Raw genomic sequence first — 25,185 nt, forward strand, 5'->3', positions numbered from 1 at the left:
AAAGGCAAAGTGGAGAGTATAAGGAAAGTGGAGTCATCTACACTTTCCCGTGTTGCTTTGGCGAAGGAGCTTGGGATGCCGCCGTCTACTTTAAACAGCATTGTAGCGAAGAAAGAAGAGATCTTGGCTTCTGCAGGGAATACTTCAGCAAATTGCAAGGAAGTTAAATCTGGAAAGTACGATGAAGTAGAACGGACGTGCTGAGTAGAGTGTGCCAGTAGAGTGAGTTGAGTAAGAGTGGGGAGTGGACGGGTCAAGTGGAGAGTGACAAGGAAGATGATTGGTATGAAACAATATCAGGTCATAATCGATGATGGAACATCTTGTCTCACTCTTCTCTCTTCGTGTTCCTTCCCGCTCCACCAGAACCAATCTTCTCCACATTCCCCACGCTCAGCACTCAATACTTCAACGATCTTTCCTAATCCGCCTCTCAACACTCTTTAACAATATTAATAGGAGACAAGAGCTTGATATAGCATCAAATAAAAGCATATTCGAGAGGGGTGTTATAGTCTCTTAAAAATAAGTTGTGAAGGGATTATACCGTCATCTTGACCCACGACAACTTGGCTATGAACATGGCCATTCTCATGGTTTTCGATTTGGACATTTGTTATTAGTAGGCTGTGTACCTGATGTTGTTATATTTTATTATGAAAGTTTACATTTGTTAAATAGTCTGTTGACAGTGCAAGTGAAATTTGCTCAGTGTAGCTGTATCTTGTGCTTCGTGAATAAATAAATTAATTAATTAATTAATATAGTTTCTTGTAAGTGATTATAGTTGTTTGTATGTGGATAATGAAAGGTGGTTAAGAGTTAAGAGTTAAGAGTGACGAAGTGGAAGAGAAGGGTGATATAATGGGAAGTGTGATTGTAAATACGGAAAGGTGGTTTGGTTTGTTAAGAGTGATGAAGTTATAGAGACAGTGGGATTATAGTTAAGTATATTTGAATTGTAAGTTAATATGAGATTGAAGGGAGGTAGTGGAGTATGGCTGGTAAATATTGGAATGGTAGGACGTGGTGGTATAACTTAATGTGGATTTTGGCTTGGAAGTATTTGAATGGGAAGACATGGATGTATGCAAGCTTTAAATTTAAATGAGATTGGAGTGGGGGTTGCTAAGAGTGATTATGATTAAGAGATTGATTTGGAGGAATGTAAAGAATGATGGTAATTAATGAAATGTAATAAGGATTAAGTGGGAAGATTAGTGGAGTATGGCTGGTAAATATGTGAATGGTAAGATGTGATGGTACAATTTAAATGGGGAGTATGGTTGAATATATTGTAAGTTATATGGTTTGAAAATAGTGAATGGTAAGATGCGGAAGTTAGATAATAACGAGCGGTGACATGAAAGTAGAACAAGTATAAAGTTGAAACGTGAGAAGTATAAGGTACACAACTCAGCAGGTGACACAATGTTATGACTGCATAAGCAAGCTTTAGGAGGTCGAGAAAGTGCTTGGTATGAAGAGTGGAATGTGTGAAGGCTTGCGAGTCCAGTCAGGTGAGGAAGAAAGGTCATTACCCTTCCTGTGCCGTTTTATGATATTTTTTAGTACATTTTATCCTATTTTGTTAGTTTATTTGCCTATTTTTAATTTAATGCCAACTTGATTAGTGCCTGGATCCATCTGGAATAGTTGGAAGGTATTATTATTATGATTATTTATTATCTAGGTTGAGTGGATTAGCGCCTGGATCCATCCGGAATAGATGGAAGATACTGATATTCAGTAGCTGTATTGCCATGGCTATCGGATTCCCGAAAAGGAGTCGACTGTGGGCCATTTGACCGTTTTACCGATTGTTTTATGCTAATTTGTTTTGTTTTGGTTTGTTTGTTTGTTTGTTTGTTTGTTTGTTTGTTTGTTTTTTTTTTTTTTTTTTTTTTTTTTTTTTTTTTTTTTTTTGTACAATAAGTGGTATTTGATTGTGTATGAGTATGAGTGAAAGAGCTTGTTTAAGTTTGGATATTGTATTTTTTTCCTCCGTTAGCAGATCAATTAGGTCATGTACTGTATGATTTGGAGGAAATTAAAAAAAAAAAAAAAAAAAAAATGTTTTAAACAGCAGCAAAGTTTAAACATACCTTTGAGTGGGACTGTTGTGAAAGAGAAAGCTGAATAAATTGCGTTCAAATTATAAAGGTACCTTTTACGGCGTCGAACGGGTGGCTGGACCACTTAAAAAATTGAGCCGGCATCGTTTACAAAACAATTTGTGGTGAAGCAGAGAGTGTTAAATGCAGAAGAAAGGGGAGTGTGGAAGGAAACAGTTCTGCCTGCTAAAATAAGCAGTTACAAACCTTGCAGCTTTTTTAATCTCGATGAATTCACACTTTTTTTACCAGTTTATCCCGGATAAGTCTCTTGTTTTCAAGGGAGAATCTTGCCACGAGGGAAAATTAAGTAAAGTGCGAGTTATGGTATTGGTTGGTGCTAATATGGAAGGAACTGAACTACCTCTACTGATGATAGGGCAGTCTAGGAAGCCACGTTGTTTCAAAAATGTCAGCACATTACCGTGCAAGTACACCAGCAACAAGTCAGCTTGGATGAAAAGTTCCCTCTTTGAAAAGTATATGCAGGCATTAGATGCCAAAGTAGGGAGCCAGAACAGGAAGATTGTGGTGTTTATAGACCACTGCCCTGCTCATCCCAAGGAGTGGCCCCATTTAAGGAACATCAAGGTAGAATTTTTTCCACCGAATACTACATCGGTACTACAGCCCATGGACCAAGGAATCGTGAAGGTATTGAAGCAGAGGTACCGAAAATCAGTTGTGCGCCATATGCTGCTACGCATGGAAGCAGGCAAACCCATCTACAAACCATCTCTTTTGGGGACAATGCATTTCATTGCCTCATCCTGGGATTCCATGGAGCCTGTAATAATAGCAAATTGCTTCAAGAAAGCAGGCTTCGGTGGTAGTACCAACAGCACTGTTATGAAAGTTGGTGATGAAGAGCCAGGGTGCTCGAAAGCTATACAGGAGAAGATGGAAATTACCAGTAGTTTCCAGGCGTGCCAAGTCTCCCGATTTAAGCAGGAGACTACCGATTTTTCATCGTTCTTCCCGATCGTCAGGACAGATCTCCCGATTTTCAGAGCAGTATCAGTCATTTTTGTATTATTTTAAACTCCTGCACGTTTCCTCGTTCTATCGATACATGGCTGAGTATGGCTGGTCGATAGTAATTCTAATAATGAAACCAGATGGCAGTATGGGGCACGGTGGCCAGTCGTGTGCTCCTCTTTGGTCTATAATACAGTCAAATACTCATCCTCTTTGGTCAAATACTCCAATAGCTTAATAGGAAGTGAAAGTTGCAAGCAAGTAACCTAACGTCAGAAGTATCACGCCATAGACGTCTACCCGGGCCAGGACCTGCATAAGTGCTCGTGTTGTATGGCTTAATATTTTTGGCCAAAATATCAAAAAAGAAATATAATGCCATGTTTAATAATGCTTGTAGAGAAGAGTTTCTGTATTTCAGTGAATCCAGGAAGGGACCAACGTTCACATTCTGTACTACATGTTGGTGCGATTTTTCAGTTGCGCATGGCAGGAAGTTGCGAACAAAAAACCATACGGACAGTGTCCATTGCGTAGAAAGAAACCAGAAACTGAACTTTTCATGTAAAAATTAAGATGTAAATCCTGTGACGAATGCCGAGGCTATATGTACGTCATTTATCGTTGAACATAACCTACCTGTCAATTGTGCCGACCACGTAAGACCTTTGTTTCGCAAAATGTTTCCTAATTTGGAAATTGCTAAACGATATGGGTGAGCTAGAACGAAAATAATGGCCATCATTACAGAAATGTGCATGGAAGAAAGGGAAAAAATTGTATCACATTTGCAGGTGAATGCATTTTCTGTTGCTACTGAAGGTAGCAATAAAAGTGACTTGAAAATATATCCTATTGTTGTAACATTTTAAGGCCTGAACTCAGTGAAATCCAGAGTTGTCCACTCTCTGTGCCTGAATTACAAGGGGATGCTACTGGAGCTAACATTGCCAATCTTTTGCTCTCAACTTTTCAGGAATTCCACATTCCATTAAAAAACTGCCTAGCTCTTGGTGCTGATAATGCTCCAGTATTGATAGGATTAAAGAATGGTGTGGCAGGATGTTTGAAGAGGGAACATAGTCCACCTACTCACCTCAGCTACTAATGAAATATCATGGACCGGTCAAAACTGGCTATAGACAGCCAGTAACTGAATCCGGGCCTCTTACACTAATGACTAAAAGTATAAAAGGCGTGAACCCATAGCAGAGATCAGGTTAAGATAAATGGGATCATAAGTTTGCCCGAACAAATAAAAGATAAGCACAAAATAAACAAAGAGGAGACAAAAGGGAAACAGTTACTCACATACATAGTCTTTGAAGTATTCTAAAATACATAAGTCTTTCGCCTCTTTAATAACCATCTCATAAAATTCTTACATTTATCTTATTCAAGGGCAATACCAATCGATTCAGTTAATACTAGACAGTGGTACATAAGGTTTGTCGCAAAACATTTCTTTCATTAGCATGAAGCATCAATTAGAGATAAGATAGCGGCTTTTAAAGAAGAAAGAAATATTGTTGCTGCTCCAGATAAAACAAAAGTAATCCAACAACCTGTCAAACCTCCTCAAAATGCATTCAACAATTTCAAAAGAGTCCAAGTCTCATGGAAATAAAAGTAGTAAAAGCAAAGCGGGCAGAAAATAATAATTATAGAACATCAGGAGGTTATAAGGAGGATAAAATGGCGTTGCCATAGTTACCGAAGCAAAACAAACATGTGTCAAAGATGATAAGTTGAATAGAAAATAAGATCCCGAAATAGGGAAGTAAAATGGCTGAGCTAGCAGAAACATCGATAAGATAATCACATAATAATAATAATAATAATAATAATAATAATAATAATAAAGCTAAAGGCAAACATTCATTGTTGTTTGAGTCATCAGTACATAGACTGGTTTGATGCAGCCCTCCATGCCACCCTATCCTGTGCTAACCTTTTCATCTCTACGTAACTACTACATCTGCTCTAATCTGCTTGTCATATTCAAACCTTGGTCTACCCCTACTGTTCTTACCACCTACACTTCCTTCAAAAACCAACTGCACAAGTCCTGGGTGACTTAAGATGTGTCCTATCATTCTATCTCGTCTTCTTGTCAAATTTAGCCAAATCGATCTCCTCTCACCAATTCGAATCAGTATCTCTTCATTCATGATTCGATCTATCCATCTCATCTTCAGCATTCTTCTGTAACACCACATTTCAAAAACTTCTATTCTCTTTCTTTCTGAGCTAGTTATCATCCATGTTTCACTTCCATACAATGCCACGCTCCACACGAAAGTCTTCAAAAACATCTTTCTAATTCCTATATCAATGTTTGAAGTGAGCAAATTTCTTTTCTTAAGAAAGCTTTTCCTTGCTTGTGCTAGTCTGCATCTTATGTCCTCCTTACTTCTGCCATCGTTAGTTATTTTCCTACCCAAGTAACAATATTCATCTACTTCCTTTAAGACTTCATTTCGTAATCTAATATTTCCTGTATCACCTGCCTTCGTTTGACTGCACTCCATTACTTTTGTTTTGGACTTATTTATTTTCATCTTGTATTCCTTACGCAAGACTTCGTCCATACTATTCAGTAGCTTCTCAAGGTCCTCTGCAGTCTCAGATAAAATAACAATATCCTCGGCAAATCTCAAGGTTTTAATTTCCTCTCCTTGGATTGTGATTCCCTTTCCAAATTCCTCTTTGATTTCCTTTACTGCCTATTCTATGTAAACATTGAAGAGGAGGGGGGGACAAATTGCAGCCTTGCCTCACTCCTTTCTGGATTGCTGCTTCTTTTTCAAAGCCCTCGATTCTTACCACTGCAGACTGATTTTTATACAGATTGTAGATAATTTTTCATTCTCGGTATCTGATCCCAATCACCTTCAGAATCGTAAATAGCTTAGTCCAATCAGCATTATCGAATGCCTTTTCTAGATCTACGAATGCCATGTACGTGGGCTTGTCCTTCTTGATTCGATCCTCTAAGATCAGACGTAAAGTCAGGATTGCTTCACGTGTTCCTACATTTCTTCTGAAGCCAAATTGATCTTCTCCCAACTCAGCTTCAGCTTGTTTATCCATTCTTCTGTAAATAATACGTGTTAAAATTTTGCAGGCATGAGATAGTAAACTAATGGTGCGGTAAAGGCACCGAAAAATAACACCGATCCGACAATCACACAATGCACATGCAAACATACACATAGAGACCAAATGTGCAAAGTAGAATAAAATGTGGTATCAAGGCACGTTACGATAATTACCGTAACAGCATGATAAAAGTCAGTCAATGGCTTATGAGCCTGATCCGAGAGTACAGATCAGATTATCTGAGTCACCGCTACGTAGGCAAGGCTCACCCAGTCAGCACAATAACCATACAACACATAAGCTATGAAACATATTCATATCGCATGAAATGGCAAACATGAATCATACAGCATTAGCGTTTCAAACATATTACACAACATGGGCTCAAGCCAGACGTTGCAGTAGAAGAGGATGTGAACAGGTCTCAGATGTAAAAGAATCCACAAACAACCACATCGCGCGCGCGCATGCGCACACACACCTATCGCAATGGATCAGTGTTACCTTCGTCCCTACGTAGGAACGAATATATATCAAGTAAACGTAAAGAAAAAGGGAAGACACGTAAATAGGTCCACCACAATAAACATAAAGAACAAAATACAGAACAGGGATCACATAGTACACTAACTTAGCATAACTGTGGCAAGCCAAGGAAAAGGAAATTTAAACAAATACCTGAAGTTCAAAGGATAAGAATCGAAACATATTAACTAATCATGTACGTTGACTCCAAGCAGAGAGTCACGTAGGGAAAATCATAAATCTTGTTGTAGTACCATTTAAAAGATACGAGAATTATCTCGTAGCCTTGCATCTCGATCTTTTTTACCCAAGCCTTCTTCTTATCTTATAGTCAGAGAGCATACAAAGCAATTTTTAGATTGAAAGAAAATGCTTCGGCAATTCATAATTACATGTGGTGCGATCTGTCTCATCGGGAAGAAGTAGACGTCAAGTTAGAGAACATTTACCATTTTCAACTGACTGACTTATAACATCGATATCAGAGAATAAAATATGAAGACAATTAGGTGTGGGTGTGGCATAATAGTAACATAATCATCATAGGCTGCTCTCGTCACCTAATTAATCTTGCTGCAGAGAAGTGTGCGGCGTGTATGTATGTTGGGTATTCAGCCCGAAGGCTTGTTTGATCCTCCACACTTCCGCCAACAGCGGTGTGCTTGCCTGTAAATGTAGATGAAAGTATAATGGATATATTTTATCTGGAAAGGAGTACAAAGAGGAAAGAAAAAAGTTCAGAAAATTTGAGACTTTACACAACACAGAGATCAGGAAATTTCTGAAGCATGTGCCTACTGGATGGTTATCACTATGAAGGTGTTTAGATAAGACTTTGCCGCAGTGGGACCCTTTGGTTACTTTATTCAGGAGTGAAATTTTTAGTAAGGATTCTCAGATGGGAACTTTGAAGACTTAAATTCCTAAGCACAGTCTAAGTGCAGATGTTTCTTGTCTGTCTGAAAAGGTGAAGCATTGTCATAACATTTCACCCACACTCCTCAGTTAAAAGGAAAACTCAGTCATCAGTTTCACTAAAAAAAAAAAAAAGAATGAAACTACTGATGACCTGTTCATGTTCCTTTCATCAAATTTACATAAATCTTTTTGCCTTTTTCTCTCTCAAGTTTTATGGATATCTTTGAGAATCCAAATGTAGCTCTTCAGTCAAGTATGCCACACATCCACTTATCGAGGTCAGTTTTGGAGGAATTATTGAAGAATGTGATGGCAGGGTTTGTGAAACCGCACGTTATTAAAAGCTCCTCTCTCCTTGATGTAGATTATCATACTCCAGCAAATCAAAAGGATGATTGTGATCTGATTATAAAGAACTCTGCATTTGTTTTAGCAAACACTTGGAAGTCTGAGGAAAAGTACATATTCTTTAAATCTGTTAGAAAGTGTTTCTCTTCATCATGTGACTGCATGGTACACAAATTTCCGTTCAGAAATGTTTTAATTAATGCAGAAGTTGCAAATATTTCTGCCATAAGTAAGGCATCATTTTTTAGCCTTAGATTTTTCATTAACAAGTTTCCGAACATTCTGACTAGTGAAATGGAACATTTAGATAAAGAAACTGATATTCTGCACTTCCAGTTCTGTAACTTTCAGCTTGAAGAAACAGACCTGGCAGAAGGAAGAATTGATGTGGGGTTTTTTTTTTGCTAGTGGCTGTACGTCGCACTGATACAGATGTCATATGGCGACGGTGGGATAGGAAAGGCCTAGGACGTGGAAGGAAGTGGCCATGGCCTTAATTAAGAGTCTATCATATTTCAGTACACCATCAGCTGATTTCATCTGACCTACCAATGCCCATTGAACATCACTTCTTCCGGGCGAGTTGGCTGTGCGGTTAGGGTCGCGCGGCTGTGAGGTTGCATTCGGGAGATAGTGGGTTCGAATCCCACTGTCAGCAGCCCTGAAGATGATTTTCCGTGGTTTCCCATTTTCACACCAGGCAAATGCTGGGGCTGTACCTTAATTAAGGCCACGGCCGCTTCCTTCCAGCTCCTAGGCCTTTCCTTTCCCATCGTCGCCATAAGACCTATCTGTGTCGGTGCGACTAAAAGCCACTAGCAGACTCTCTAAGGTGCTGCTTGCTATTTTATCAATTCCACCTAGCAACGCAGAATGTGAAAGGATTTTTAGCAGAGTCACAAAGACAAAAACATAGTTCAGATCCTTGCTGTCTGAACAAACTTTGGAAAAACTTTTAACCTTAAAATCAGTTCAGCAAGGCAAGTGCTTTGAGCAAAAATTTAGTTCTGAGTTTCTGAAGAGGGCTAAGTAAGCTACAGGTGTGTTGAACAACAATTAGTCGCAATGTGATCAGTATGTTGAAGGATGAGAAATCGGATGTTCCTACAGTTCTCATGTATATGTAGGCAAAATAGAGTTGTTAATGTATTGAATTATAATGAATTAGTACATGTTCTGCAATCAGTGATGTGTCGTAATACGTCGCGATTCGCTGTCAAATTTCTCATTATTTTTTACTTTTGAAAGTTGGCATGTCTGAGTTTAAACGACTTCACTGCCATTGATGATATGGTAATCACTTGTGAGAAGCAGACCATCGATGAGACCTGCAAGAAAATGAAAAACTGAGGCAGTTTATGGAAGGTTCCGCCAGAGTGCCTCAGAACACATGGAAGGCAATGTGGGAAATAGAGAGGTTTATACTTCAAGAAAGCCGTAAAAACCTGAAACAGTCAACCCTGGAAAATTTCTTTTCCAAGTAGGAGCCTAGACTTTTGTGTTTGGAATTTTATTTGTCTAATGCAGTAGGGAATTTACATAATGTACCGTTTCCATCTACCGTTTTAATGTTCTTAGTATTTCTTCTTATATCTTGTGCAAGGTTTTATATAATATGTTCCCTTCTCTTATCAAGTATTTTTATAATACAGTATGTTCAATTATTTTTCTTTATCTCTAAGAATGCATGTCATAATAATCAAATTTTTATATTGTGGCTTTCTTTTAGCAGCTCTTATATATCGGCCTATTTCAGTATTGTTCACAAACAAGGAAATCTGTTGGCTGTATGTTTCACATCTATTTCAAAGTACAGAATAAGTTTTTGGGCAATACCCCTTTTAACTCATTGGGCCCGAGCCACGGAACCGTTCCGTGCTTCGACTCAATGGACCAAATTCCTGACCACGGAACTGTTCCGTTGTCTCATTTTACTACGTAATTCAACTTTTCCTCAAGAGATGGCAGAGTGAGTTGTATTTGTGCTTTGTGTAGGGACTCTTTCTTTGCAATGTTATATGCTCTTTGCTAATATATATCGATAGTGTGCTTGGTAATATTAGTTTGAAGTGGGCTGTCTCTAGCTTCGAGATTCGCTTGTAAACAAGATTACAGTAAAATTAAATTCTTTCAAGGTCCACCTATTCAATACAATGACGTTTTATTGTGATTTAATCACATGTCAAATACTCAAATGGTACTAGTTTCGGCATCTATGTGCCATCATCAGCCTTGAGTACAAATTAAAACAAGATATATATTCCTAAAACATCTAAAACACACTTTAACTCATTATAAAATAACATACAATTACTGTAATGTGGTGATACATGAAATACGATAAAATTATGATACAATTGGTGTGATATAAAATTCTTAAAATTCCGGCTGTTTGTTACATAATTCAGTCTGTGTGCATCCGGGATAAGTGAATTTTTGCAGTTGTATGCTGTCTATGTGAATGACATTTGTTCCTTTAGATATTAGGTGGTTCCAGGGAAGTTTACTTTGAACATATAAGATCGTGAAAGTTAGAGATGAATTCCCACTTCAGTTTGAACCTGAAGGAGAAATAGCCAAGTTTGACGTTGGAAGCAATGTGTGGAAGTTACTAGAAACATTAGAATCGTTGAATGATGATTGACTCACCTTGAGCAGCATGTAAACGTGTTGTTACACAGACGGAGCCGGACGAAGTGTGTGGGCAACGGTAAAGGAGGCGAGGGGAAGGAAGGAGGCGGAGCTCTTGTGGGGGAATGGAACTAAGGCGGGGCGGAAGGATGGGGTAGTGGGGGTAATTGGCGGGAGTGTGTATTCCGGATTACTTGGAAAATAGAACTGTTTTTCGATAGTTTGGTATTTTTAAGCCAATCGATTAAAAGATCGAAAAGAATATTGGGTTTCTCGTAAATCTCATTTAAATTGTAATTGGGGTTAAAATATTAGTCACAGTTGATATAACAACTTTCAATTATATTCATTATGGGTCCCTTGTTTACTGTTTGAAGAACTTCCATATCTTGTTCAATGTCGGTAAATTTGTGATTAGTGTCGCGCATATGTATACCCATGGCGGAGAACTTATTGTGTCTCATCGCGTTGATGTATTCCAAACATCTAATCATAAAGTTGCGTCCTGTTTGACCTATGTAGGAGCTGTTGCATTCATTGCATTTTAGTCTATATATTCCAGATTTGGAGTAGATACTGGGGGTATTGATTGATGCAGAGTTGTGTAAAATTTCGGAGGTTCTATTGTTAGTTTTGAATAAAATTCTTACATTGTGTTTTCGGAAAAGGTTGGTGATTTTGTGGACGTCATTATTATAAGTGAAGGTGGTTGAGATAGGAGTTTTTTCTTTTTCTTTTATGAGTTTGGTTTTAGGCCGGTACCTATATTTATTTATTATTTGTTCTATAAATTGCCTGTTGTACCCATTAAACTTGGCAATTGCCCTTATGGTATTAAGTTCGTTATTAAGATCTTTCATTGCCATGGGTATGGCGAAGGCTCGATATACCATGCTGTTGTATGCTGCACGTTTGTGCATTATGGGATGTATGGAATCTTTGTGTATAGTGTTAGCAGTTTGTGTAGGTTTCCTGTATATTTTGTAAGACAGGCCAGATGTATTTCTAATAATGGTTATATCTAGAAAATTGATTGCTTTATTAGTTTCTGACTCTAGTGTGAATTTAATGTATGGGTCAATACTATTCAAGTCTTGAATGACTTAATAATTACAAAGGCAGATAAAGGTAAAGCTACTGTCTTAATGAATAAAACTGATTATGTATCCAAAACTAAAGAATTTTTCAACAACAACACATTTAAAATAATCAAGAAAGATCCTACCCAAAAAATCCAGAGGCAACTAAAGCAAAATTTAAAGAACTTAACTTTTCTTTTTACAGACCATGAAAAATCTAAACTGATAACCATGAATCCAGGCCTTCCTACAGTCAAAGCCCTTCCAAAAATTCACAAACCTAATATTCCTATCCAACCCATTATCAACTACAGACCCAGTCCACTCTACAAAGCATCCCAATTCATTCAAAATTTCCTAACAAAAAATTATCACTTTCTCTCCAACAAATCCATTAAAAACACTACTGAACTGATTGAAAAATTAAAGGCATTAAACCTACAACCTAACCAATCCCTCCACTCCTTTGATATAGAAAATATGTACCCGAGCATACTAATTTCTAAACGTCCAAAAATCATTGAAAATAATCTAAGTAAACATAGTTCTCTTAGCAAACTAGAAATACAAGATTTCAGTCAGCTTCTAAACCTAGTCATCAACAATAACTTCTTTGTTTTCGACAAAATTATATATCAACAGAATGGACTGGCGATGGGATCACCTTCATCAGGAATCTTGGCTAATATTTATTTAGATAACTTAGAACATACAAAAATCAATAATAATTTTCCAAATATTATCATGTGGGCTAGATATGTAGACGACACATTCGTCATTATGGATGAATCAATCAAGAACGCGGAATCCACTCTTCAAGACTTGAATAGTATTGACCCATACATTAAATTCACACTAGAGTCAGAAACTAATAAAGCAATCAATTTTCTAGATATAACCATTATTAGAAATACATCTGGCCTGTCTTACAAAATATACAGGAAACCTACACAAACTGCTAACACTATACACAAAGATTCCATACATCCCATAATGCACAAACGTGCAGCATACAACAGCATGGTATATCGAGCCTTCGCCATACCCATGGCAATGAAAGATCTTAATAACGAACTTAATACCATAAGGGCAATTGCCAAGTTTAATGGGTACAACAGGCAGTTTATAGAACAAATAATAAATAAATATAGGTACCGGCCTAAAACCAAACTCATAAAAGAAAAAGAAAAAACTCCTATCTCAACCACCTTCACTTATAATAATGACGTCCACAAAATCACCAACCTTTTCCGAAAACACAATGTAAGAATTTTATTCAAAACTAACAATAGAACCTCCGAAATTTTACACAACTCTGCATCAATCAATACCCCCAGTATCTACTCCAAATCTGGAATATATAGACTAAAATGCAATGAATGCAACAGCTCCTACATAGGTCAAACAGGACGCAACTTTATGATTAGATGTTTGGAATACATCAACGCGATGAGACACAATAAGTTCTCCGCCATGGGTATACATATGCGCGACACTAATCACAAATTTACCGACATTGAACAAGATATGGAAGTTCTTCAAACAGTAAACAAGGGACCCATAATGAATATAATTGAAAGTTGTTATATCAACTGTGACCAATATTTTAACCCCAATTACAATTTAAATGAGATTTACGAGAAACCCAATATTCTTTTCGATCTTTTAATCGATTGGCTTAAAAATACCAAACTATCGAAAAACAGTTCTATTTTCCAAGTAATCCGGAATACACACTCCCGCCAATTACCCCCACTACCCCATCCTTCCGCCCCGCCTTAGTTCCATTCCCCCACAAGAGCTCCGCCTCCTTCCTTCCCCTCGCCTCCTTTACCATTGCCCACACACTTTGTCCGGCTCCGTCTGTGTAACAACACGTTTACATGCTGCTCAAGGTGAGTCAATCATCATTCAATGATTCTAATGTTTCTAGTAACTTCCACACATTGCTTCCAACGTCAAACTTGGCTATTTCTCCTTCAGGTTCAAACTGAAGTGGGAATTCATCTCTAACTTTCACGATCTTATATGTTCAAAGTAAACTTCCCTGGAACCACCTAATATCTAAAGGAACAAATGTCATTCACATAGACAGCATACAACTGCAAAAATTCACTTATCCCGGATGCACACAGACTGAATTATGTAACAAACAGCCGGAATTTTAAGAATTTTATATCACACCAATTGTATCATAATTTTATCGTATTTCATGTATCACCACATTACAGTAATTGTATGCTATTTTATAATGAGTTAAAGTGTGTTTTAGATGTTTTAGGAATATATATCTTGTTTTAATTTGTACTCAAGGCTGATGATGGCACATAGATGCCGAAACTAGTACCATTTGAGTATTTGACATGTGATTAAATCACAATAAAACGCCATTGTATTGAATAGGTGGACCTTGAAAGAATTTAATTTTACTGTAATCCCACTTCAATACGGAACCAATGAAATTCATAACTGTAAGTGTAAACAAGATGGCTGCCAGTATAGAACTTATATTTACCGAAAGTATAGAACTGATATTTACCGATATATAACCCCTTTTAGGAAGTAATGATGATTAGGAATGTAATTTTTTCAGAGAAATTAGTAGTAATATTAGTACTAGTGTGAGCAACGCTCCTGAGGAACAGATAGATGTGGAAATCGAAGAGGAAGTGCAAAGAGAAGACTGTGTTACAGCTCAGCAGGCGGACTGAGTATGGTCCCGTGATGCTAATAAAATAAAATGTTTACTGAATTCCTTGTTCCGCAGTTTGTGGTATGAAAGCCTTTTGTTTTCATGTATATTTAAATCTTTAATGGTCTTGTAAGTAAGAATTTTCTCATGATATGAAGCGACACTATATTTCCTCCAAAATAATCCCAGCGCCAATGCAGTTTGAATCCAACTAATATGCAGGGCTCAGTGGGTTAAGAAGTTTCCTGCATAAGAAGTTTTTGTTTTGTGGTCCCTTGAAAGACTTCTTAACAGAGTTTCACTGTCATGGAACTGTCAGCAACCCTGAAGATAGTTTCCTGTGGTTTCTCATTTTCACATCAGGCATATGCTGGGGCTATACTTTAATTAAGGCCTGGCCACTTCCTTCCAACTCCTAGCCCTTTTCTATGCCATAATCGCCATAATGCCTATATGTATCGGTGCGACATAAAGCCAATTGTAAAAAAAAGCAATGCTAGGGAGTTTTCCCACAAGCGACCTGCAAAATGCTAGGGCATTCCTCACAAGCAACATGCAGTTCTTGTGATGCTGGGAGAAATGTGAGAAATGGGCGACCAATCACCAAATTCATCAAGATAGCGACCATCAGTGTAGTGACACTAACAGGGAAAGTGGAAGAAATTGTAGATTTTATGGTTGACAAAGATCAGTGGGAATCAGTGAGACCAAATGGAAAGGAAAAGGTGAGAGGAAACTAAGGAAAGAATGCACCTCATACTATAGTGGAGGAAGAGAAGCCAAAAATGGTGTAGATCTCATAATTAGAAATGACCTAAAAATGCCTAGAATTGGTGGAAAACATAAATGACATGTTGATTAAGGTCAGACTGAGACTTGAAACTGGTGTTACCAATATAATTCAAGGGTATGCTCCACAAACAGGAAATACAGATATGGACCTAGAGGAATGCCTTGAATATCTGGAAGGCTGTATACAGGACAAACAAGTTGTGATCACAGGAGACATGAATGCCGAAGTAGGTCAGGAAAGAAAAGGAGATAAAGAGATTATACGTCCATTTGGATATGGGAAGAGAAACAAGGCTGGAGATATTTTCGTAGACTTTTGTAGAAAAAATGAGCTGATCATTGGTAACACATGGTTTTGAAAGAAAAACAGTCAGAAAATAACAAGATATAGTTGAGATAACAAAATCAAAACTCTGATAGATTACATTTTGGTCGAGAAAGGTGACAGGAAAATGTTAATAGATGTAACAGCCCTTCCGAGTGAATCTTTTGAAGGAGATCACAGAGTTGTGACAGCTAAAGATCGGAAAGATGCAAAAGATGATTGAGATTAGGCAGAGAAAGCTAAGGATGTGGAAATTGCAGGAGAAGGAAATAAATGAAGATTTCCAGACACACATTAAAACAAGTATACCTAAGGAAAACATTGGGAGGGTCAAAGAAGAATGGGTGTACTTTAAAACAGTCATGGTGGAGTCTGCAGAAAAGACCTGTGGAAGAGTATCAGGAAGGAAGAGAGGTCGAGAAACGCCCTGGTGGAATGACAGAGTAAAAGATACAGTTAAATGGAAGAAACAAGCTTGGAAAAGATGGCTGAGAAACAGAACAACAGAATGCAAAACAGATTACAGGCACTGCAAGGGGTGCTCCAATGTGGTTCAAGAAGAGAGAAAGAAATGCTGGCAGAAATTCACTGTATCTCTGTAAGAAGATATTACCAGAAGCAAAAAGGATCTTATTCCAGTGGGTAAAAAAGAAGAAAAACCCAGGTGAAGGTGCTAAATTCATTAAAAATAAAGAGGGGGAAGTGATGACACAGAAGCAGGATGTATTGCAGAGGTGGGGAAAATACTTTGAACAGCTTTACAACATGCAAAATACCTCGGTACAAGGAGAAACTGAAGAACCAGATTTAGTACAGATGGAAGCTAAGGAAAACGCGGTGTCCATGGCAGAGATTGAGTGGGCCACTAAAAGAATGAAACGAGGCAAGGCAGCTAGAATTGACGAGGTCACCATAGAAATTATAATAGCAGCAGGAACAGTTGGTCTGCAGTGGTTGTATAGACTCTTCAGAGTGATATGGAGAGAAAAGACTGTTCCAAAAGAGTGGACGAAAGGGGTCATTATACCAATTTTCAAGAAAGGAGACAGGAAGCAATGTGAAAATTACAGAGGAGTGACACTGATACCTCATACAGCTAAAATCCTTGAAAGAATCTTGGATGAGCTAATAAAAGACAGAGTAGAGGGAAATTGGCAGAACACCAGTATGGATTCAGAAGAGGCAGGTCCACATTTGACCCAATATTTACATTGCGTCAAATAATGGAAAGGTATTGGGAATATGAAAAGGACATGGTCGTAATGTTTCTAGATATTGAAAAGGCATATGACACTGTCCCAAAGAACTTGGTATGGAAAACATTGACATAGGCACAGATTGGGAATGAAACAATGCACATGGTAATAGCATTGTATCAAAATTGCAAAAGCTGTGTTAGAACCAAATTGGGTCAAACTGAAAGGTTCAGAGTTGAGAGGGGCTTAAGACAGGGAAGTGTATTGTCTCCCTTACTCTTCATTATAGAATTCTACAAAATATCAAGGAGGAGATGATGGGCGAGCAAGTAAAGTTTATGCTTTTTGCTGATGACATTGTAGTTTGGGGTAATAATGAAGAGGAAGTACAGATACAAGTTGATTTGTGGAATGAGGAGATAAATTTTGGAATGAAGATTAGTACTGCGAGAAAGCAAGACTTTGATCATGACGAGAGGTAAAAGAAAATCCAGGGGAGTGATAAAAATAGGAAATGAACTTCTTGAAGTAGTGAAAATTTTTAAATATTTTGGCAGCATGATGTCACAAGATGGAAATTTGGATGGAGATGTTGATTTAAGAATACAGGAGTCTGCAAGTTTCTACCAGTGTGTGAGACACATTGTATGGAACAAAGATGTTCATTGAAGAAAAGGCTAGGAAAACAACAGATAGTGAATCTGCCACCTGGGTGAGCCCTAAATGCAGATCAGTATTGATTGATTGATTGATTGATTGATTGATTGATTGATTGATTGATTGATTGATTGATTGATGTGCCAGTGAAGTGCAAGAAGGTTTTATACTCGTCCTATTATAAACCTATTCTGACCTATGCTTCAGCAGCCTGGACATTGACTAAGCGGAACCAAAGTAAGATACAAGCAGCTGAAATGATGTTTTTGAGGAGCATACAGGGAAAGACAAGATGAGATAGAATATGAAATGAGGAAATAAGGAGAAGCATGGAAGTGTGTAAACTTCAAGAAGAGATTGATATAGCAAGACTAAAATGATTTGGACACATGATGAGAATGCCAGCAGAGAGAATACCAGAGAGAACATTCATGGATACAGAGACTGCAAAGAGTCCTTGGGGATGGCCTAGAATGAGATTGAGGAGCTCTGTTGTGGACTGTATTGCAAATAGAGGAGTAGATAGCAATAAAGTACTAGAAGAGGAACGGCAGAAAGATCGAGTAAGTTGGAGGGCTTTGGTACACTACCTTACCCAGAATGAATCTGTAAAATTGAATGGCTGAAGAAGAAAGAAGTACTATGAGTTCACAGTGGTAAGAAAGAAGTGACCATTGAGGTGAAATTATAGTTTCATTGCTCTGCTTTCAGACAGACTGCTGTATGGCAATGAAAGCTAGTTGGAGCTAAGATATTACCTTGGCGTCTCCGAAAACCATAGAAGTAGTTAGTGAGACGTAAAGCCAATAACATTATTATTATTATTATTATTATTATTATTATTATTATTATTATTATTATTATTATTATTATTATTATTATTACTAGAAATATTCTGTGTAAGTGCAGCTGCAAACCTAGTCTTTGTAATGGTTTTTAACCAGTAGCACAAATTGTTTTGGATAAAGTGTTACATCTACTTTCAAAGATTCTATCCATATTGTTAAATTGTTCCATAATAAAGGCTGTTTATTGAATTAAATATGCAGTTAAATTTGTGTTATTTTTTGTTGTAGGAAAACTTTCAAGAATGAAGGTGTAACTGCATTCTTCAAAGGCGGTGCTTGCCGAATGATAGTAATTGCACCACTGTTTGGTATTGCCCAAATGGTTTACTATCTCGGAGTAGCTGAATTTTTACTAGGTATAGAACGATAAGAAATGCCAATCTAGTTGGCAGCCATCCAGGTCCTCACCATGACTACGACAATAATCTTGTTATGTGATTTGAAAGTCACATTTTTTGTCAATTTGCATTGGACATGTTGTTTTGTAGATGCTCTTGTAGCATATAATTGTTAATTTTAGTCATATTATAATTTTTTGATGTTTTACGGGAGATTAGCAGAAGGTAATTTATTTGCTGCAGGAACTGAGAGGGAAGAGTTAACTAATTTGATGGAAATGAAGTATATGTAAACACAGTTCATTCTTTGCCGTATTATATAATGAACTGTTCTGTCATATAGTAAGTGTTTGAGAATATTTTTAATGCTGCTGATAAATGTGTAATTATTTGTACATCAGGAAGGTAAAAGGTATTATGGCTTGATTAGAAAACTTGGATAGGTTCCATCAAACCCATTAATGTAGAATGTGCTTAGCTAGGAATATTTTAGTTGTTAAACATATAACTAGCAAAATCAGTGTTGAAACGCAACCTATTCACGTATTAAAAATAGTAAAATTTTTATTATGCTTGAGTTATGCAAAACCGAGGAAAGGCAGTGTAGAAAGCTCATAACTAGAGCCCAGATATTGCAGATTCGAATAGTGAATTATGCATGATCATATTCAAGAAAAATGTAAAACATTGCACCATAATATGGAAAAAATAAATTACCAAAATTGTAATAACCTATTTGTTTATGGGAAATCTTACTTCATTTATGGCTGTTACAGTACCTATAAGAGGAAAGATTGCCAGAGATTTTCTTGTGTGAAGCTCCTCCGTTTGTTAGTAAAGAATATTTTATACAATGAAAATGGCCCTTCTACATCGCATGATGCTGCAGATGAATATAAAAAACAGCACAATTCTTCTGTGGTGAATTTCTCTTCTGTTTCAGTTTTTTTTAACCAGACATCCTTTTGCTAATGTGGCATATTGTTTTATATCCTGGATTGTTATTTAATATCTGGCTAAGCTTATCGAATACAGGTTCATCAATACACTAGTTTCCAAAGATTGTAGATCTGCATATTATTATTTCACAACCATCATGGGTATTTCCCTGTTACACAGACACACACTACTTTTCTATTTTATACCCAGTTTATTGCTAAGATCTTATTTACTAATTGCTGGTAATTAACTGATGGCAGAAAGGGGATCAGTAGTAATTTAATATGACAGTTACAAGTAAAATTTGTATTTTTGTATTAAAAATTTAAAATATGCATTTTCCCCCCAGAGTGCATTTTTATGCAATCTCAAATACCAGTCTGTGAAGGTGTGACATACAAAGTATATCATTACTGCATACCTTTAAATATATGAAAGAGAACCTGTATTTCACTTGCAATCTGGGCTCTACTTATAACATGATTACAGAATGTGTAGTACCAATAATTAAGCATTACATTTGTAAAATACTTAACTGTGGTATAATAATTGTAACTAATTGACAAGGTACAACAGGTACTGCAGTACTCCTTTTATAGAAATATAACAACATACAAGATATTACTTATTTGGCCTCCATATAATAAGTATATTCTAGCTTGTGGTTATTAACACAAGTAAGTGAATAGGTTACTAAGAATAATGTATTTAAAATGTGCCAAGATTGTACTCCAGAATAAAGAATGGATAAGAGACCTACAGTTTTGAGTGGTTTTGTCTTACTGTGTGAAATATTCAGTGAGAGATGAAGAAATTTATTACATGTCTATATGAAGTGTAGGAAGTGGATTGCTGCTAAAGGTCACACTAGTTAAATTTCTAGTCAGACAAAAATTTGTTTTTATCTCCCAGATATTTGTCATCAGAACAATTCTAGCTTTATTGGCCATGATATTTTTTTAAATTTATTTTACTTTTAAGCCTAGGACTGGCTTGCAACAGTATAACATAGCACATACTGTAGAGTATTTGTCTTGGCCTCAAGAGGCTACTCAGAATATTACAAGAAATAAATTTTCATTTTTAGTCCATATTAACAATAATATTGATGCTAATTTGAAGAGGAGTAGTCCACCTTTTCAGTACAATAATTATTCAGAAAAAATATATTTATAAAATCATTGACATTTACAGCACATATTTCATCCTCAGCTTTTGAAGATGAGTTAACAAGAAAACCAATGTTTAAAGATATTCCATAAACTTGGCCAAAAATAAAATGAGCATGCGCGTATAGGAAAACAATGCAGAACTCTTTTAAGTCTGTTGCGCAGATTCAATCGTATGGAATATTTGGTTTAAAAACAATTTACATCAAATACTAAAACAGACCAATATAAAATAAAGTTGAAGAAGCACATTAAAAATGGTCCAGACAACACTAAAACAAGTGTTCTTTGAATAAATAGATCTAGATGAGGTGACATGTAAGTAAAATAATTCCTCTAATAATCAGGTATTGAATCATTTTTTTAAATTACTGAAAAACAGGGGAACTTGAATAGGAATTAACAACCACCTTCTCTCGGCTATGCCAACACATACCTATACAGTGGGACCAGCCGGGGAAATCCTGTAAGTATTCATTTGAATCCACTTGATCGTAAAGTTTTCTACGCTATTTTCATACATCATTACTTCAATGTTTTGCAAGAGTAACCTATGTCTCAAATTAGAGAGGAGTTCCCCTGTTTTTATGTAACTTTAAAAAAATGACTCAATACCTGATTGTTAAAGGAATGATTTTTACTTACATGTTACCTCATCTAGGTCTACAGTATTTATTCAAAGGACACTTGTTTTTAGTGGCAATTGAATTATTTTTAATGTGCTTCTTCAACTTCACTCTATAGTGTCCTGTATTTGTGACTGTCAACTATTTTTTTAACTAAATATTGCATACGATTGGATCCGAACAATAGACTTCAGTTCTTCAGTGTTTTCCTATCAAGTGCATGCTTATTTAATTTTTGGCCGATTTTACTGAATATCTTTAAACATTGGATTTCTTGTTAACTTATCTCACGAATTTCCACCAAACCTGAAGTCTTAATTTGTTCTGGCCGAACATTATTTAGGTTTCTTAATACAATTATTTAAAATAATATATTTGTATTGATCCACCTGTTCAGTACAATGTTGATACAAGCCACTTAAAACTAAATAGAATGCAACTCATAAAATCTAGTAAGACTAGGACATGTTTCAACCCTTTATGTCATCTTCAGCTAGTATACATGAAATAGACACCTTAAAATGTTCAAAGTGAAGTATGTGAATTTAAAAAAACATGACTGAAGGAAAAGTTTCTAGTGTTGTCATTAAACATTTTTTGAAACATTATGCATTGTTTTTCACAGTCTTGATAACCGAGTTCGATAGCTGCAGTCGCTTAAGTGCGGCCAGTATCCAGTATTCGGGAGATAGTAGGTTCAAACCCCACTGTCGGCAGCCCTGAAAATGGTTTTCCGTGGTTTCCCATTTTCACACCAGGCAAATGCTGGGGCTGTACCTTAATTAAGGCCACGGCCGCTTCCTTCCCACTCCTAGCCCTTCCCTGTCCCATCGCCGCCATAAGACCTATCTGTGTCGGTGCGACGTAAAGCAATTAGCAAAAAAAAAAAAAGTCTTGATAAAATTGTAAAGTGAGAACAAAGGGGGAGTGATGAATATTATGGTTTATCTTGGTAGCTACAGTGCAGTGCTAATTATAAAATACGCCTGGCTGAAGAAGATGTTTCTTGTATTATTTGTGGAACTTTTCCATCGTTGTTTGTTTTTTTTAAATCCACATATTTCACTTTAAAAATTTTAAGGTGTCTTTATTTCATGTATACTAGCTGAAGATGACCTGTAAAGTACTGAAACATGTCCTAATCTTGGTAGTTATTATGAATGTGCATTCCATTTCGTTTTAAGTAGTTTGTATCAATACTGTATTGAACAGGTGGACCAATACAAAAAATTGTATTTTTTTTAATTGTTAAGTCAACATGGAAGTAGGTATGAAATTCATGACTTGTAATTATTTAGTTGTTTAGAATGAAATGGACTGAAGAGAAACCTCCCTTCTTTTGATTTGTACAGAGAGGAGCCAATTTTGTTGATTGCCTAACATCCCGATTATTATAACAAATGCAAGAGAAAACTATGGGGGGTCGCATGCTTGAAAAAAGAATGTAAAAGAATCTCCTTCTTAATGGCTTGCTTAACCACTTCGACCATAAAGCCTATTCTCTGTCTAAGATATTTTGGGAAGCCATTGTTTACTTGTAATCAGCAGTCACTATTTTTTCAGTATTTGAAATGGCTTTTCCTCTTTTCCTACTTTTGGAATGATCTAATTAAGTAAGTACTTGAAATCACTCGAAGACATTGGAATGACATTTCCATGCTGGCTAGTAATTTCTTGGTTCTTCTAAGTTTGAGGAACCATATACAGCGGATTTCTAAATTCTCATTACAGACTTAGAGGGCTTGCAGTGGGGACCAAGACGGTTAAATTTATTGTAGGAACTTGTGTCCGGAAACGTACAGTCTTCCCGCTGTCTGCAAAAAAACCACCACAACACACGTTTACAGCTCCTGCATTTCAGACACTCTCGAACTCCTGCTGCTTGTCATCTGGGTCCAATTACAGGTGGGGCTCGATGTGGCGACCACAGACGTCAACACAGACACGGTCCCTACATATCATGTTCTCGTACACACGGTCACCAATCCCTGGTCCTCCAACATCCGCCACAGCCATAACCCGGGTGAATGTGCAGGCCAAGCAATCGGGCCGCTAAGACCTATCCACTATTGCACAAATCTTTGGTGCAGTACTATAAGTACTGTTGAACTGTAGTATGAATGAAGATCACAAGCACAACAGCAGGTACAACACGTCTCTGTGTGGATCACACACTCAACTGAATGGCATGGAATGTCAACAAACCTGTAGGGGAATGAGACATCAGGTGATCGTTCAGTGACATACGTACTCTAGTCAGCGACACGTACAATGTAGGAGATTTGAACATATGCTATGGTGGGGTTTTTTTTTCGGGTAGCAGGAAGACGGTACGTTTCCGGACACAAGTTCCTATGCTAAACTTAACAGTCTTGGTCCCCACTGCAAGCCATCGAAGTCTGTAATAGGAATGTAGAACACTCTGTATAGGCATATATAAGCAAGTTTGCCACCAACAACTTTTTTTTTAAATATTTTTGTTTTAAATAACAAATAAAAGCAGCATTTGCAACTTCTTTGTCTGATATCTCACCACAGTCTGGCAGGGAAAGAAATTTGAGCTCCAGCTTGACCCTGCAATAATGAGTGTTTGGAGTGAATTCTATAGCTTACCATGCTACGCTGTTCTGTTGCAAGTCATTGTTTAGCTTTTGTGTTTCCCTGTTCTTATTCAGGTTATAAATTGGTGTTATTGAATTGATACAAAATGAAAATGTTATTTTTGTGTAAAAATAGGTACTTCATGTATGTAATGTAGGGATGAGTGTATGTGTGATATTGTTAGGGTCTTTGTGTGTGTAATTTTTAGACCAGCATTCCCAATGAAGCTAGCCAATTGTTAATTGGGTATTATCTTTGACAGTACATGCAGTATTTTAAGAATTGAATTGTTAAAAAAATTCCATGGCATTGTGGTGTTCAGTTACTGAAGTCTAATTGAATATGTACCTTAATAAATGGATATTTAAGTTAATTTTTGATGTAAAGGTACCTTCCAATCTAACCAATATAGAGGTAAGGTAAGGGTTATTCTGCCCAAAGGCAGGTCTGAACCTCCGTAGAGGTGTCCCTGAGCCGGAGTTTACGTGCGGTAGAATATAGAGGTGAAATAGTTTATTTTCAAGTTATATTTTTTAAAGATTTTTTAAAAGACATTACTGATCTTACTTGGGTTCGAGAAATTAAAACATTTTAGAGTAAACTCTCCCACTGCTCTATTTTTAATGTAGAGAGTTGTTTAAGTGAGGTATGTTCTCAAAATTTGCCATCTTGAGTTTGCAGCTACTTGGATACCTACAAACCATACGGATATTCTAAGTGTAATTGTAAAAAAAAAAAATAATAATAATAATAATAATAATAATAATAAAAATAAAAAAATCATCCAGACCAAGAAATCTTATGCTCGTAAATGAAGTCTAGCAACACTGTTTATAAACAAATGCAAGATTGTTCAGTCAAGACTGTACAAGTTTGGTAATCTATGGACACCATGTTTAATTCCATGCACGTACTGTAAAATAATATCTAATTTATTGAAAGATATGGACACCTTATTTCTTTTTCCTTCAACATAGAATGGCTAAAGTACAATTCCAAATAGAATAGTAATACTATAGTTGATAAGACTTTAAAAATGTTAGCACACTTAAACTTGGCTGTAACCTGTTTGTAGTAACAAGATTATCATTCATTTTGGCTACACCTACACTAGAGAAGAAGTAAGAAAATCAGACTTAATCAAAATTTTGTGTCTATGGATAATTAGACTAATTTGGCAGCTAGTTTAACTAGCTCAGAGTTCAAGGTGTGCAGTTATATAATAGTGCAACACGTCAAGTAGAATGCATTCTTGTACAGAGTGATCAGATATCTTGTACTCCAGCAGACACAGGGTTTTTGCTATG

The 25,185-nt window shown here is 36.7% G+C and overlaps 1 protein-coding gene across 3 annotated transcripts in view; it reads left to right on the forward strand.

Annotated features, from left to right (window-relative positions):
• The window catches only part of LOC136866190 (mitochondrial glutamate carrier 1), a 182,121-nt gene extending 161,878 nt beyond the window's left edge, over window positions 1-20,243 (forward strand). For all 3 annotated transcript variants that reach the window (XM_067142933.2, XM_067142932.2, XM_067142934.2), the window contains one exon: window positions 18,434-20,243. In XM_067142933.2, coding sequence (XP_066999034.2) covers window positions 18,434-18,575 — 142 coding nt within the window. In that variant the 3' untranslated portion in view covers window positions 18,576-20,243. The remainder of the gene's footprint in view (window positions 1-18,433) is intronic.
• The last annotated feature ends 4,942 nt before the right edge of the window (window positions 20,244-25,185 follow it).

The sequence above is a fragment of the Anabrus simplex genome, chromosome 3, assembly GCF_040414725.1.
Source record: "Anabrus simplex isolate iqAnaSimp1 chromosome 3, ASM4041472v1, whole genome shotgun sequence".
NCBI classification, from domain to species: domain Eukaryota; kingdom Metazoa; phylum Arthropoda; class Insecta; order Orthoptera; family Tettigoniidae; genus Anabrus; species Anabrus simplex.